This window comes from Diabrotica undecimpunctata, chromosome 3, assembly GCF_040954645.1.
Source record: "Diabrotica undecimpunctata isolate CICGRU chromosome 3, icDiaUnde3, whole genome shotgun sequence".
Classification (NCBI taxonomy): Eukaryota; Metazoa; Arthropoda; class Insecta; order Coleoptera; family Chrysomelidae; genus Diabrotica; species Diabrotica undecimpunctata.
In genome coordinates this window covers 55,806,460-55,824,424 of record NC_092805.1, presented here as the reverse complement: position 1 = coordinate 55,824,424, position 17,965 = coordinate 55,806,460, and the positions used below count along the sequence as shown (strand labels likewise).

The window sequence follows — 17,965 nt, the reverse complement described above, 5'->3', positions numbered from 1 at the left end:
GCAACTAGTGTACCCACTCCTCTTTTGTATGCAAATTGACAGGGCGTAAGCAGGTCTTTTTTATGTAGCCACCATTCCAGCCTATGTTTTATCATACGTTCGAAAGTTTTTTGCACACATGATAGCAGAGAAATTGGTCTATAAGAATGGGCCAAGTTAGGGTCTTTACCTTGTTTAGGAATCGGTGTGATTATAATTTTCCTAAAATCTTCAATGCACTCACCTGCAAGAATCTCATCAAAAATTTGTAAAAGAAACCTTTTTGCTATAATTGGTAGGTTCTCTAACATCGGATACTTAATTTGATCAAAACCCGGGGCAGTACTTTTTCTATTTCTCAAAGCGTAATTTAGTTCATTAATGTGAAAATTATTTGCCAAAAAATGTCTTTTATCTAAGATCGTATGTTCAATATTTACAGTGGAAGGAACAGTCTGTGGAGCTACATGATTAAAAAACTCATCTATTAAATCATCATTATGTGGCTTACCAATGTTTATTGTTTTACGATTCATTTTTTTGCTTGTTTCCATATCATGCTAGCTGGAGTATTTTTGTTGAGATTGGAACACCATTCAATCCAACTTTTTTTAGCTTTTTCTTTTAATGTTCGTTTAGTAAGTGCCATGCATTTTTGGTATGCAAGAAAATTATCTTTTGTGGGGTTTTCTTTGTATACTTGCAGTACATGTTTCCTTTCAGAAATTATGTTGTCACATTCTGCATCCCACCAAGGTGAAGGTGTTCGATTTTTGCACTTAAACGGCCTATATTCTTTTAAAGTTCTTTGTGCCGCATTATTTATACAATATATTAAGAATTCATATTTTTCTTTGGTGGTTGGATATTCTGCATCACTAAAGTTATAAAAGTATTCTTCCACAAGCTCTTTATATTGTTTCCAATTAGCTCCTTTTAGGTTCCATCTATATCGCGGAATTGTGATGTCCTGCGGAATTTGCTGCATTGCAAGAGTTATTTTTATCATAAAATGATTCGATCCAAGTGTGTCAGAGTAAACTGCCCAAACTATATCACTAGCTATGTCCGAGGAGCAAAAGGTAACATCTATCATAGAATCATTGCATCCTGGCCGGGTAATACACGTGGGTTCGCCAGTATTCATAACTACAAAATCACAATTATTGCTTGCTTCAATGAGTTGTTTACCAATAGAATCGTTTTTATGGGATCCCCAAGTAGCATGATGCGCGTTAAAATCCCCACCAATGATACATGGAGTTGAAAACTGCGAAAAAATATTTACCCAATCAGTTGTGTTGGTTTTAATATCCGGTGACCTATAAACGGAAATTATACTTAAAGTTTTATTGTTGAATTTAATATTAATACCACAAACAAGAAGATCGACATTAAAATTGGGAACTATGCTTAATTCTAGGTGTGAAATCGACTTTTTGACCAAAATGCAAATTCCTGAAAAACCATCTTGTCTATCTTTACGAATTACATTATAACCTACGAAACTATATACTTTTTTGGGTTTAAACCATGTTTCACTTATTATTGCTTCTTCTTCTTAAAGTGCCCTCTCCTCAATGGAGGTTGGCTACTACAATTTTAAAATCTTCTCTATCTTCAGCTGTTCTTATTAGCTGTTCAAAATTTAGCCCTGTCCATTGTCGGATGTTTCTGAGCCACGATAGTCTTTTCCTTCCTAGGCCTCTCTTTCCCTCGATTTTTCCTTTCACTATAAGTTGGGCATATTGGTACTTATTATTTCTCAGTATGTGGCCTAGGTATGATGTTTTTCTAACTTTTACTGTGTTAAAAAGTTCTCTTTCCTTGCCTATTCTATGCAGCACTTCTTCGTTTGAGGTATGCGATGTCCATGAAATTTTGAGCATTCTCCGGTAGATCCACATTTCAAAGGCCTCCAATTTATTTACGGTTGATGTTTTTAGGGTCCACGTTTCAACTGCATATAGAAGAGTCGACCCGACGTAGCATTTTGATAAACGTAGTCGAATTTCGAGTTTTATTCGAGAATCACAAAGCAGTTTTTTTATTTTTTCGAAAGATTTTCTGGCCTGTTCTATTCTCGATCTTATTTCTAGATCAGGATTTAGGCTGCTATCGATCCAACATCCCAGGTACTTAAATCTATTGACCTGTTCTAAAATGTGCCCATTTATTGTGCAAGGTTGAGGTACGTTTTGATTTTTTCGGATTGACATCACTTTGGTTTTTTTAATGTTTATTTTCATACCAAATTGCTCACAGGTCGAGTTGGTCTTGTCGATGAGTCGTTGTAGACCTACGTCGGAATCCGCAATTAACACTGTATCATCGGCGTATCTGATACTGTTGATATTTACGCCATTCACCTTGACTCCATCCTTGGAATCCTCCATTATTGCTACATCAATATTATTATTTACAAGATAATGCATTAGACTATTTTTATTTGAAACAGCAGAACGTGCATTCCACTGACAAATATTTAATGTCTTTGGTAATGGAGTGAAGGTTACTTTTTACATGTGTCCTTCAACACTTTATTTATTCCTGTTTGAATTAAATCATTATTCAAATTTTTGATATCTTCAATAGTATGAATACTTTTTAAAAATTCAACTATAAAATCTGGTGGATTATTATTTCGAGGCAGTGGTTGATTAGGGCCAAACTGAAACGGAAACATCGGTTGTGGAGGAGGAGTGTCATTAGAAATTCAACGTTTTTTATTGCTATTGCCGGTAGGACTACGAGTGGAGTGGGTGGGCAAAACATAATTGCTATTATTCTTAAAATTTGAGTGTAAAAGGGAGTTAGAATTTCCAGATTTAGATTCAACTGCTGGTAAGGGCGGAAAATTGGAGTTGGATAAAATAGAAAAACTATTGTTTACAGATATACCAGAATAAGACATTTCACAATATTCTTTTGCCTCAATAAAGGAAATATTTTGTTCAACCATAACATTCTTAATTTTACGTTGTTTTTCATAATGAGGACATTTTCTTGAAATAGAAACGTGGTCATTTGTTTTACAATATAAACAGCGAATTTCTGAATCGTGACAAACATGATTTACAGCTTTTACATTACTACACTTAATACAGAACTCTTCAATATTTTTACATTGCCTAGAAATGTGACCATAGCGTAGACATCTGAAGCACTGTGTAACTCTGCTAAAAAACCGCTCTACCGAAAAATATACACTATTTATTGAAATATAATTAGGTAAGGTGTTCCCTTCAAAAGTTACAATAATGGTTTTTTTGGGGACATACTGTATATCACCATCCTTTTCTATTTTACGATGTGTACGTTTAACATCAACTACTGTTGAAGGAGATATTATGTTATCTAAAATATATTTCGTATCGAATTGAGTATCGATATCTTTTATCAAACCCTTAATTTCTAATAAATGATTTGGTATAAATGCTACAAGATCATTTTCTGATAAAAGAGGATTGTTTACTAAATCATTGGCATCAGAACATGTTTTTAGACTAACTTTTATTCTATTTGTTCCAACAGATCTAATTTGATTAATATTCTTAACATTTAGTTTTTTATGTAAGACATCTCCCACAAATAAGGGATGAAGACGGCCGGCATTTTCAATATTTTTTCGTTCGATAAAAACACAAATATTATTCAAATTATACTTATCTCCATTCCTTAGATTAAAAACTTTAGGTGTTTTGTTTTGTTTACAAATATCCTTTTCGTTATCACTAATGACCTGACGACTGGTTTCAGCTGTAGCCTCAGAACTTAAAGTGGTATCCATGTCTTGTACGGGGACCGATACATAATTTTCTGACTCCGCATCACTTTTAGAGTTATCTGCACTCATTGTCTGGTTAATAGTTCCACCTAACGGCGTCTTTCTTTTTACAGCTTCCCCCATTTAGGGGGAGCTATTTACACTCCGTACACTATATTACAAAAAAAAATTTAAACTAGTTTACAAAGTAGAAATTAAATAATTAATAACCGATACCGGTAATTATCAAAGGTTTTGTTGATAGAAATACGTCTGGTAGCTAGCAAGTCTATCACTGTACTGAAAATGTCATGTTAGTTTTATTATATTTGTTTTGCTTATACCTGCTCTTCTCTAATTATATTTCGCCATATGTTACAATATATTGTTTTGAAATTGAATATTTATAAAATAAATATTTTTTTAGGTTACTATGTCATACCTTGAAATTTACAATGAACAAATTCGAGACTTGCTTAATCCATCATCAGGATTTTTGGAATTGCGGGAAGATTCTAAAGGAAAAAGTATGCAGGTAGCTGGATTATCTGAAATTTCTACAAATAGTACCGACGAGGTAAGTTAATTAAAACCATTCAAGAGTTACTATATGCGGTTTCCCTAAATTAGCTTGTCTACTTAGTTTAATTAAAAATTTTACAATAAAATAAAAAATTTAGGGAGTACCGACAAAAGTAAATAATTCTATGAGCGCGTTATTACAATATTATGTGGGTTAATGAAATTTTATGTCGGCTGATTACTGAATTGTTAATATTTCTCATAATACCACACATTTAAATTCTTGGAAATTTTAAAAATCTTAATTTTTTTCTTTAAAAATTTTGTTTAATGATTTTAGTAATTTTGACTTTTTTAAATATAATATTGAATTTATTCATCATTTACATTTTCATTATTATCTTGTATTTATGTTTAATTATTTGACTTTGATTATTATATTTCATTATAACGGATTTAAAAGAACAAACATTTTCTCCTTGGCGGGGAATGGAACTTCGGTCATTCGCGTGAAAAGAAAAAAGTAAATAGACATGAAGATAGTCACGGTTTTAGTGAGGCTAATCCAAAGGAGTATGTATAACCGTTTGTATGTGAAAATACAATTGTTGTTTTTACTATTCTCCTTACAGTTTTATCATATATGCTCACCTTTTAGCCCTTCCTTGAATTTCTACAAATATTTCAAAACCAAAATTAGCCAAATTAATCCAGTCATTCACGAGTTTTTTTAAGTTATAAAAAAAATCGAAAAATCATCTTTAACGACGATTCTCATTTTTAGAAGAATGATAACATCAACAAAATTGTTGAATTAGAAAGGAAAATAAGATACACGATCGTCCAAAGAATCCCCAAAAAGGCACTGTTGATTTTAGGCTGACGGTTTAAAGTTATTTGAAAACGATGTAGGCCAGAGCATCACCGCCAACAGAGAGCGCTACAGGTCGCTGATAACCAACTTCTTTTGACCTGAGTTGAATGATATAGATAAAAACGACATGTGGTCATTTCACGTGGAGGTGATGTGAATCAGTCACCGAGATCGTGCGATTTTACTAATTGCCGTGGCCCTCAAAGCCAATAGGGGAGAGTCACCCAAGTTGGGACAGTTTTTTTTTATAACAAATACTTGAAAATCTATAGATATTAAAAAAAAGTTGAGGTAATAAAATGAAACTTTATTCTAATTATTAACACATTTTAGATATAAACTAAATAAAAAATATGCTTCGTTTTTTGTTATTAAAAAAAAAGTGTGAATGTCCCATCATGAGAAACCGGAATCTTAAGATGGTCCGTTGGGTTTCTCAAAAAGGGACATTACTCTATACAACCTCCACAAATAAAATAGAGATCATCCATTACTCCACAAGACTCATGAGCCCAATTTGAACATATTTTGCAGTTGTAAGAGTCTTCACTACTCTCTGCGTACTTCTTTCCACATACAATACAGTTTGAATCATCTTTAGTTGAAGTGACGACTGTGATATTGCTACTGTGGGATTGTGGATTGCAACGTCTCTAATTCATTTTTATACGGCGATTCTGTGAGTATCGTGGATTTCAGAGAATGTCTAGAAGAAGTCTTACCTTTCTTTTTCTGTGCCTTTGGTAGCGGACTAATATCAGTCACTTTTACCTTGGATGTCGGAAATTGGATAGGAATGATTTGGGTTCTCTGTATCGGTCTGTTATCTTCGGAATCGCCATCTTTAGGTGACCTTAAAACAGACTGTTTTGAAGTTGAAGGAATCGGATTATCATACATTTCGACTTGATTTACGCCTTCGGTATGAGCCATCATTACGGATAATTTATTGACCTTTGATGTAGTTTCATTGTCCACTGATTGTTCCGTCGTTTTAGAGGGAGCGAATTCGCAGTCTTGAAATACGTCTTCGTTAAAAGGCCAAATTCCGGATACTCGGAATCCATTTGTCGCTATCTGTACAGAAGATGCCTTTGAGAATGCTTCTGCAACAGCCCCTGAGATTTGATATATTCCAAATGTACGACCACAATGATTTTATAGCCATCTAGTAAGGTACAAATCATAATAACTCATAAATGATTTAAAATACAAATACGAAACATCTAGGGGTTGCATTTTATGCGTACAGTGTGGTGGCAGGCATAATAAAATAATACCATTCTCGCGACAGAAGTTTATAACGTCTAAACTTTTTGTATGTGAACTATGGCCGTCCAAAATAATAACAATTTTGCACTCCTTCGAAGGTCTGGTTTATTGTGCAAAATATTTTATGAATTTTAAAAAAACATCACGATCCATCCATCCTTTGTCCTGTGAAAATGCCGGACTACCGTTAGGTGCATTTTCCATCAGCTCTGGTTTTATTTTCTTTCTGGGAAATATAAAAGCAAGCGCAAGAAAATTGCCACTTGCACTCATAGCAGCTACTATAGTGACATTAACTCCTCTTTCAGCACTTGTTAAACCTCCCACTTGCTTTTTACCCCTCTGAGCAAGAACTTTAGATAATTTTTGGACGGTGGTCACTCCGGTCTCATCAATATTCCAGATTCTATCTGAAGTGAGGTGATGTTTATTATAAATACTTTTCAGGTTGTTGAAAAAACTTTGGACTGCATTCTTGTTGAATCCTGTAGCTCTAGCGTATGAGGTTGCTTCTGGTTTTCTCAGAGAAATATTTCTATGTCGACTCAAAAACCCATAAACCCACTTTTTAGAGGCCATTCGAGTATCTTTATTAAAATTGTTAGCAATATTATTGGCTTGGGCAAAGTCAAATGCCAGACTACGAAGTTCTTTATAAGTGATTCCAAAAAATCGCTTTTCCATTTCAAGAATATGATCTAAAATTTCGTGTTCCTGTTCAACTGAGAATATTTGCCTAAACCGACCAAGATATTTGTCATTTTCGGTCACGATTTTATTTTTGTTTGTAACTCGTCTTTGAAGAGTACTTTTAGGAATATTATATCTGTCAGCAGCTTCTCGAAGCGATAGTTCGTTATTCCGAACTTTTTGTACAGCTAGAATCATATTTTGAACGGACCAGTTTCCACGATCAGTTTTTCTTTTGTAATAGGAATTTGGATTTCTATTTGGCATCTGTAAAAGAAAAATATATCAGTGCCACTTACGAGATATAGAGTTCACTGAATAAAACATTTTTTAATGACACATTATCTTTACTTAGCTATAATCAAGGTTAGAATATTATGACCTCCTTGGGTATAATCTAATTACTGAACCCCTACTTATAAATGTTTTTAGAATGAATTACCGTTATATGTAAGAATTTATGAGTAATTTATGATTTAATTAGTTAAAAGTAGGCAGATATAAGAAGAATATCTGTAGCCATATTTTAGTTCCTAAGATGGGACGTCCCGACTTAGGAAGTTTAACTTTGTCCCATCTTAAGAGATTTGCACCCATTTTCTAAAAATCTTAACCGATATTAAACAAAAGCTTTAGTGGCAAATACTTTACAGTGAAATGCAATGACTATAAACTCTGTTATTGACTAATAACGTTAAGTTTCACAGATACTTACCATTAACGCTATATTCGCTATAATGTTGTACGTAAATAAATTTAAAAAAATATGTAAACATTAACAACTTGTTCTGACGAACGCTACCGGTATGCTAGCCTCGTGTCGTTTACGTGACAATACGACTGAATAGCGAGCTTTCATTCTTCCAGTGCAGGTGTTGTCACTTGTTACAGATTTTCTAGAATTGCTAGTGTCCCTACTTGGGAACCGTCCCGTCTTAGGTAACTCTCCTCTATAACCCATGTCATCAGTCAAATTCAGCCTGATTAATGCGCCAGAGTCATGAATAATTGGATATTTCGAATGCGCGCCAGTGAAGCTACGGTTGACATTTAAACAGTTTTATATTCCATACATAATGGCACCGAAAAACCTTACAAATGATAAAGTATTCTGAAAAATCAGAGGTCTGGATGGCTCCAATCAGAGTCCTACAGGTGAACCTCCAGCATAGTAAGGCAGCTTCGGCAGAACTTACTATTGCTATGAGAATCTTCGAATATAGATTTGATACAAGATCTCTAGGTTTACAAGGGTTAAATAAATGAACTTTCTGGTTAGAAGTTGGCTAACTAGACTCAACAATGTCCTGGAGTAAAAATATGATCTGATAATCTTATCCCACGGTAAATTTAATGGCACAGTCAGAAGTATAATGCAATAGATTCTATCTGCAGTTACAAAATAGTCTTCAAATATAGGGCTTGAATTTTGGGGTAATATTACATTCGAGGCTACTTGGAATCAGCAAAGAGAACGAATAACCAAGAGACCGGTATCTACGTTACTGGTTGTCAGACGCACTCATGAAAAAATGTGGGGTTTAAATTCCGACAAGTTATATTGGATTCATAACATGTTGATAAAACCGACAATTATTAATTGCATTAGTGGTATGGTAGCCAAAGGTGCAGCAAAAATTGCCATCCTCAAACTAAGCAAGGTGCAAAAACTTGCTCAACTTATACTCACACGGCTATGAGATTCACCTACGGCAGCTGTGAAGGCCTTACTGAACTCTTCTTATTTACGCATAGTTATAAAGAAGAAGGCGAGTATGGGATATTATAGACTAGGGGAAAACCTGAACAACGTAATAGTTAGATCAGGGCATAGCAACATTATTAGTAAAATCAGGAACGATAATTTCTATCCATAACGTATGGTCCTAAAGTTTTGGATTTCACCTAAAAAATTTCACCTGGTCTGATTGAGAAGCAAAATGCATTTAACAAAGAAGGCCATGGAATTGAAATGTCATCAGTTATTGACATTTAATAAACAATGCAGAATATTTTGGTTTGTGCTCTGCAAAATGTCTTATAAAATTGATATTCGTCGAGGTGTTTATAATATGGTTGGGCGAATGTCGGAACGAGATATTGTTAATATTTATCGAGATCAAAACATAAGCAAATCGACAATTTATCGCACAATCAGAGAATGTGAAGAAGAGATACCATGTGTTAACTTGCGTAAAAGTGGCCGACCGCGGATTTTGAACCATATAAGAGAGGCAAGACTGATTGAAGCAGCTAAGAACAAAATTGGGGTCTCACAGCGAAAACTGGCTAGAAGATTTCATGTTGGAAAGACTACAGTGTACAGGACCCTATCGAGTAACAATATTATCTACCGGAAAAGAAGGAAAGCTCCAAAATACACAGAGGATCAATTAGAGAGAATTCCGAGATGTTGCCGCAAGATTATTGTGGTCAGAGTTATATGCTTTTGAAATTTTTCCCAAAACTTTAGGACCATACGTTATGTATAATATACCTTTGTATTTCCGGCAAAAATTTTCTCCATTTTATACTATGCAAGAGAAATTAGCATACGTACTTTCGAACTGAAGTGGATCAATATACGCATAGATAGCCTTGCAGCCATAAGGTTCTTACAAGCCGTAAGGTGGACTCTAGACTAGTGTGGGAATTCCGAGAGGAACTCAATATACTCGCGGAATATAATAGTGTCACACTGATAAAGGTTTTAGGTCAGCTAGAAATACGTAGTAATAAAACAGCGGATAAACTCATCAGAACACCTTAACTACAAAATACTTCGACCCAGAGTGAATACTCCCACCGTGAGAGTGTCAAAAAGTATCGTCACAAACAAAATGTTTATTGGGCGGATATGTGTTATACAGCTGATATACTGCGAAAGGGAAGCAAACATCAGTTCAGACTCAAGCTATTCAAGGACACCTGCATGCAAGCTTGAGACCCTGTAGCAGAAAACTTGAAAGAGTCAACCATATTTTGCATGCCTGCGAGGCATTAGATCTCAGGTGACAGATACTTTTTGGAGGCAATCGCGTAATTTAAAAAATGTATGGTAATTATCCCCTAGACGTGTACCTGTCCCCAAGAAGCTGGTATAGGGTTACAGAATGAAAGATGTACAATAAGCTTCTAAAGAAGAACTTAATATCTACAAAGTATGATAAAGTCTACATAGTTAGTTAGTTAGTTAGTTAGTTACTATTATTTAGGTTTTCGTTAATATCGTCATAATATTAAATTCTTGTGCTCTTGTGTTAAATCTATGAAGTAGTCTATATATAAGACAAATATGAGAAGAAAATGTAAACATTCGACTACTACATATTTGACATATAGGTATTGTAACAAAATTCAGTGGAATTAAATTATGATGCATATTTTTGAAGCTGTTATTTTTTAATATTTTTCTTCGCAAGAAATGTCCGCCCTTATGACAAAAAGAAGTTTTTAAATACATAAAGTGAAACGAAAATTATACTTTAAGATGTCAATGAAAAATGTTGAAAAACATTTTCCTATATTATTGCTTTAGATTTTATTTATTTTTTTAGTTTTATTTATTTGTTATAAAAAACTAAAAACTAAAAAAACTAAATATTAAAAAAAATAAACTTCACAACTAATTTAAGAGACATTTTCTTTTTTATTTTTTTATAAAATATCCACCTAATATCCTTTTTATAGATCATGCAATTGCTTCAAAAGGGTAACAAGGCAAGAACGATAGAGCCCACTGCTATGAACCAAACATCCTCAAGAAGTCACGCACTTCTTAGTGTCACCGTAAGGCATACGATTCCAGTGAATAAAACAGATCATTTGCGTATCAAGATTAGACAAGGACGTTTATTTATGATTGACTTGGCAGGTTCTGAACGAGCCAATAAGACTAAAAACAGTGGTAAGAGATTGCAAGAAGGTGCTCATATTAACAGATCCTTACTGGCTTTGGGAAATTGCATAAATGCATTAAGTGGGGGAGCAAGGTATGTTATATAATTTTTTCTATAAAATATATGTTTTGCTAAATCATACTTTTATGTAATGCTAGAAAGTGAAAAGTGTGTTTTACAGTAATAATGTTAAAAACGGCAAATAATAATAAACTTAAACGCAATTACCTAAATATTGATTTATGTTGGTCTATGCCATATATCCAGAATACGTGGAAACAGTTTTACATAAAATAAACTACATCATAAACTACAAACAAACTAGACAAACTCAATGGGGGCGAGTGGGGGAATGGTGCGCATCTGGCAAAAATTTTAATTTTGACAAAAATAAAAAAGTTAAGCCACAGGGAAGAATTCAGTGAAATAGTATAAACATACTTTATGTTTGCAAAATAACAGTCTAAAAAAATTGCGTGTCACTCGACACTGAGGAGTAGGCTGATTAAGACCTCAGTGCCGTTTGACGGATCTCGTATTTCTGGAGAACAAGATACTGGTACGTCACGAGTGAGGGTAGTAGGCAGATTGAGACCCCGAACTTGAACGGAACCATATTTCTCTTGATAATGGCTCCAAAATGGGTGCCGAAACGTTGAGTTTTAAATTGTCAAAGCAGTTCTTCTCGAATATATCTATATAGCTCTGTGCAAAACTCTTTGACTATTGTTAATAGTTCATCTCTGTTCGTAGTTTCTTCTCCAGCTCTGATTATTAGTTTGTTAATTTCTATTTTTCCCTTTTGCATGCTTCTTCTCAAAACTTTTATGTCCTTATTTTGGTGTATTGCTTGTTTTGTTTTTTCTACTTTGCAGTTTTTTATGTCTTTTCTTATTGCTTTTGTGATTTATTTTAGTTAGCCCTTCTTTGCTTATACTGTTATCTCCTTGCATCTGTCGCCTTTGGTCTAAAAGGGTTTTCGTAAGTTGACTTAGTTGTTCATTGTTTTTGTTTGTTGGACAATATTTAGTTCCACATATTTAATCCACATTTTAAAAGCAATTTATTTTGAAGCTTTTTTGTGCAAGATGTTTTATAAATCTGCGTTTTTGTCTTCATATTTAGATGTCTATCCCACCATACTGAGTTAAGTTGTCGGATTGCTGTTCTTGTTTGTCCTAATCTTTGTGTAATTTCTTCCTCTGATGTTGCCTTTTTCGTGATTATAAACCCCAGGTATTTGAATTTATCCTTTCCTTTGATTGTTACGTTGTCATCAATCTGTAGATCTGTTATGTCTTCTTCACTTGTAGATAGGTACTCTGTTTTCGCGAGGTTAATATCTAGGCCAGCCTTGGTATATTCTTCTTGTAGTTTCTTCATCATGTAGCTGAGGTCGTCTTGGTCTTGTGCAATCACTACCTGATCGTCTGCAAAGCTTAACGTATATAGGTATTCGTTCCGTACCGGTACTCCCATGCCTTTGCGTTTTCTTTTCCATGTAGTCAAGGCTTTTTCTAAGTATATTTTGAATAAGGTTGGAGATGTGGAACAACCCTGCAGTAGCCCTTTTGTTGTGGTGAAGTCTCCTATGATTCTTGTTCCCATTTTAATGGACACTTTATTTTCTTTATACAGAGCTTTTGTAGCTTCTATGAGCTCCGTCTGTATTTCTAATTTGTACATTGCTTCCCATAGTTCTGACCTTGGTACAGAGTCATACGCCTTTCTCAGGTCCACAAATGCCAAGTGGATATCTCTATTTTTTGCTTTTTTCTTTTCCAACAGTTGTTCCAGTGTGTATATGTGGTCTATGCATGATCTTCCTGCCGTGAAGCCTGCCTGATCCTCCCCGAAAAATAATGTATCTTTAATATTTTTTAACACAAATAGAGCTAACTTAAAGAGCAAAAAAGTTAAGCGCAAATTTATGCCACATATGTAGCATATGTGGCGCCCTCTATAAGTTACATTAAAGTAAGTATAAAATTATAATTTATCCTACTCGAGAGCATCCAACAATTTTTGTCCAAAAATATGTACAAACGTAAAAGTTATAGCAAAAAATAAAATTTTAAATTTCCACTTTAACACCCTGTATCTTTCTTAATATCAACATTTTATTAAAGCAAGTTGGCTTAAATCGTAATATTTTAAAGTGCAGAATCTACGGTTTCTGTTTGTACAATTACTTAAGGACCACCCTGTATATATATATATATATATATATATATATATATATATATATATATATATATATATATATATATATATATATATATATATATATATATATATATATATATATATATATATATAGAGTACGGTTAACATTCGACATCTATATTATCCAGTTAATATCGAGATTCATCAGCCTAGTTGGTTAATAGTCGAACATCAATTGGCTAATCTCGACATTAAAACAAGTATTGTGTTAAAGTCCATATATTTTTATTTCTTAATCAAGTGGTACTTGTGCAGAAAATATTGTTATTAATAAGTGAAAATTTAAGTATTCAATATGTCTAAAGAATTTAAAGACTGAAATGAATAAAAACATTGCCCATTTATCTCGGTGAAAAAATATTATTTAATTTATGATCAAGTGAAAGAAGTACAACAACAAGCTAAGAAAACAGAGTTGTCATATTGACATTTAGCCAAATACGATATAGTGAATGTGGAAAATGATTTCAAACTTATTGTTCCTTTGCAAAAAGGTAAGGAGAAATTTTTATATTACGTAAAAAAAGGCCTCCATTGGCCATGGAGGAAGAACAGTTAAATTGTATAAATGGTAAATACAAAAATATATCACAAGAAGTAGTAACTTTTTTTTCAATTTTGCATATCCTGTTACCAAAAACTCAGTTCAAAATGAAAAGGCCTTGTTGTAAAACCTATGATATTTTCTGAAATAAATAGTCAGTTTAAAGTTGATTTGATCGCCATGCAATCCGAATCTGATGGACCATTTCGTTTTATCTTTGTATATCAGGATCACCTCAAAAAATTCGTGCAATTTGAATCTTTAACTTCAAAGAAGGCAGATGAAGTAGCTACAAATTTGGTAGAAATTTTCTGCATTTTTGGAGCACCTTCAATACTACAATCTGAGAATGGCCGTGAGTTCGTTAACACAGTAATAAATGAACTGAAAAATATGTGGCCGCATTTAAAAATTGTTCATAGAAAGCCTTGGCATAGTCAGTCGCAAGGAAGCATCGAAATGGCTATTCGTGACATTCAGGATATGCTTATAACATGGATTCAAACAAATAATACTTGAGGCCTTTACCTTACTTCTAAAGTCCTTTAATTTATTCAATTAATGAAAAACAGGGCCTTTCATGCAGGAATAAAACAGTCTCCCTACGAAGCAATGTTTGGGTCGAAAAAAAAATTGGTCTATCGGATTCTATCTTTCAAAATATAGATACCAATGAAATATTTCCAATGAAATAGATACATAGGAAGATCTTCAACATTAATAGGATGAAGTAAATAGTGCATAAGATGGCAATAATAATAGCAAAGTTATTGGACTTCATCAAAGTTCATCGGACTCTTATAACAGTGATAAGGGAAATACAGGTATATGGTAAAGCTATGAGAAGTAAATAATTGTTATTTAGTTTTTGGTTTTTTAATAGTTGCAGGTACAACTTTTATAAGCAGTTCAAACGTACCAAATGTAAACAATAAATTTAGTTCTTCTGTAAACACTATTTCTTAAGTTCTCACAGAAGTCTTCTTCTTCTTCTTCTTTTTATATAGACATGACTCTGTTTTTCAATGTGCCTCCAGTAAGTTGTCGTTTCATCGTTTTCGTGGTCTTCCTACTGATCGTCTTCCTATTGGGGAACCGTCTCTTGCCGCCTTTACTACTCTATTTGTTGTCATTCGGCTTATATGATCGTTCCATTCTACTGTTCTATCTCTTACCCAGTTCTTGATGTTGTCTACCTTGCATCTACGTCATATATCTGTACTTCTAGCTCTGTCCCATAGTGTCTTACCATCAATTTTTCAAAGTGTTTTCATCTCTGCTGTTTCTAACATCATTTTTGTCCTCTCTGTGTCAGGTCTTGTTTCTGCCGCGTATGTCATTATTGGTCTGATGACTTTTTTGTAAATTCTGCCTATCGTTTCTTTCCCGATATTTTTATTTCTCCATATTGTTTCATTTAGGCAGCCTACGGCTCTGTTTGCTCTATTCACTTGATCTTTCACTTCAGTTTCGAGCTTCCGTAGCTAGATAATCTGATGTCTAGATATTTAAACTACATCACTTGTTCTATTATCTGACCTTCCAGCTCCAATTTACATCTTAGTAAATTTGCTGTTGTAACCATGCATTTTGTATTTTTTGAGGAAATTAACATGTTAAATTTTCTGTCGGGTATATTAAATTGGTGCAGCATAAGTTGGAAATCATCTTCACTTTGAGAGTAGTATTGCGTCGTCTGCATAGCATTGCGTCGTCTCACAGAAGTCGCTGAAACATATGAAGTAACAAACAAAACCAACAATTCCACGTCATCTGTAAATATTATTCTTCAGTTACGACAGAAATCGATGAAACATACACTGAGGTGCAAAATTAACCGGACACTCAGATCTTTTTGTTTTTTGTTGCTGTTTAGATCTAAACTTGTTCAAATTTGCTTGAATTGTATTTTATGCCTTATAAGCGATAACATTTTTTTCTTTTTTGAACCTGTTTAAATGTTTCGTGCGAACAACAACACTTTTACATACGTTTTGTTATTAATGTTAAATAGTGGCTTAGTATTAATTTAAGTTTATTGTAATACTGTACCTAATTATAAGTTCGGCAGTAGGATTTTGCATTGTCACCTATTTAAAACTTGCACTAAAAAAATTATGACACCAGAAGAAGTGGCACCAGCTGTTGCTTTATAGGATGATGGTCGGAGCATTTGTTACTTCGCAAATGCCTTAAGAATATCTCGAAGTACACTGTTTGATGCAATACAAAGATTTCAGGAAATAGGACAATACACCAAGAGTTCAGGTCAAGGTAGACGATTAAATCATGCCCAAAGAAACACAGTTTCCGTTTATACCGTTCAAAGACGCTTAAATGAATATGGATTAAGGTCCAGAATACTCGTCACAGGACCTCTATTAACAGCGGATCATTGGAGGCAACGTTTACACTTCGCTCGCGAACATCTTAATTTGGGTAATGACGATTAGAGTACTGTGCTTTCACGGATGAGTAAAGATTTAACAGAAACTCACCAGATGGGCGGTCTAGAATATGGAGAAGAGCTGGTAAACGTTATCAGCAATATTGTTTTACTCCGAAAGTTCAGTTCGGCGGAGGTGATATAATGGTGTGGGCAGACATTTCCCTAGAGGCTCATACAGAACTTGTTACAATTCAAGGGGACAATTTGAACGTTCAACGGTATATTCAGCAATGTTTAAAAAATCATGTAGTGCCATTTGCCCCATTTGTTGGAGAAAACTTTCGTCTGATGCAAGATAGTTCTCGTCCATACATCGTAAGAATAACACGGAGAATTTTGATGAAGTTGGGATTCGTTTATTACCATGGCCCCCAAAGAGTGCAGACTTAAATATAATAGAGCATGCATGGGATATTCTGGAATGACGTATTCGACGTAACCATGGTGAGTTTGAAACCATGAATGATTTGGAGCAAGCAGTTCGTGATGAAAGGGAGCAAATCCCTCAAGACTCAAACTTTGCCGCCTTAATCCTAAGTATGCATGATTGAATGAGATCTGTAATTAGAGCTCGTGGATCGTGGAGGTAATACACGCTACTAAATATCGTTTTCCAAAAAATGTTTATATTTAAAAAAAATACTTTTTGTTTTTTTTTGCAGATTTTCAAATTTTTTGAATTGTTTATTGTTTTTTCTGTGTAACATTCTTGAGTTGTAATACTTTGACTTTTAAATTTTGTTGTTTATTAAATACTCAATTGGGAACATCTTAAACTTTTTTAAATGCCAGTTTTTAGGAAACATCTGAGTGTCTGGTTAATTTTGCACCCCAGTGTATAAAGTACCAAACAAAAACAACAGTTCCTGGTATTCTGTAAATCGTCTTTCTTCAGTTAACCCAGAAGTTGAAGGAATAACAAATAACAGCCTAATTTTTTGTGGTTTTTGTGAGTCTAAATGTTTGAACGGTTGCGTATGTTCTCGTGCAACATGTTTGTTCATACATACTATTGTGCTGAAAAACAAAATAACAAAAATGAGGCTAATATACTGCTGAAAGAAATCTATTATCAAAAATAGATTTTAAGCAAGATATTTTTTGCTTCAGAAAGCATAAAAATGAAACTAAATTCCAATAAGGTGTTACCGACTGCAAAAATCGGTGATACTGTTTGATAACCTGTCCCCGATCTTGATAGAGGACAATCTGATGCAAGAAATATATTAGGTGTTGTTGTGACAGTTGAAGATAACATTTATTACAAAATCGGGACAGAAAGGGGTACATTACCACAAGTATTTACAACAAATCAGTTCATTGTATGTCCGGCTCCCCTCATTGCTACCGAAAAAGTTTCAGTTGTGAAAAAATCTCATCCTGAGATTGCAGCGACTTCATCTCTATGTGGTGGTCAAGGATACAAAAGATGCTCGTGCAAAACCAAATGTGGTTGAAAGAAGTGTCACTGTAAAGCAGCTAATATTTTATGCAACTCTAAACGTCACTAAAGTTTGTCGTTGAATAAATAGTAGGTATTTGTTACACCATTGAGTACTATTGTGTAAAAGAAGTAAGTTGCTAAATGAAGAACAGCAGAGGAGAGACAGAGGGTGTAGGATCCCAAATGAGAATGTAATACCGTAGATAGCTAGAGATAAAGTTGTCAAGCCGTTAAATAGGACAAGGAACAGTAAGGCAGTAGGACCTGATGGAATACCTGTGGAGGATTGGATGGCTCTAG

At 34.0% G+C, this 17,965-nt stretch overlaps 1 protein-coding gene across 1 annotated transcript in view; it reads left to right on the top strand.

Moving 5' to 3' along the window:
- LOC140436823 (kinesin-like protein KIF19) overlaps nt 1-17,965 on the top strand; it is a 234,969-nt gene that overhangs the window by 179,952 nt on the left and 37,052 nt on the right. Inside the window, exons 5-6 of the mRNA XM_072525950.1 lie at nt 4,173-4,322; nt 10,794-11,095. Coding sequence (XP_072382051.1) covers nt 4,173-4,322; nt 10,794-11,095 — 452 coding nt within the window. The remainder of the gene's footprint in view (nt 1-4,172; nt 4,323-10,793; nt 11,096-17,965) is intronic.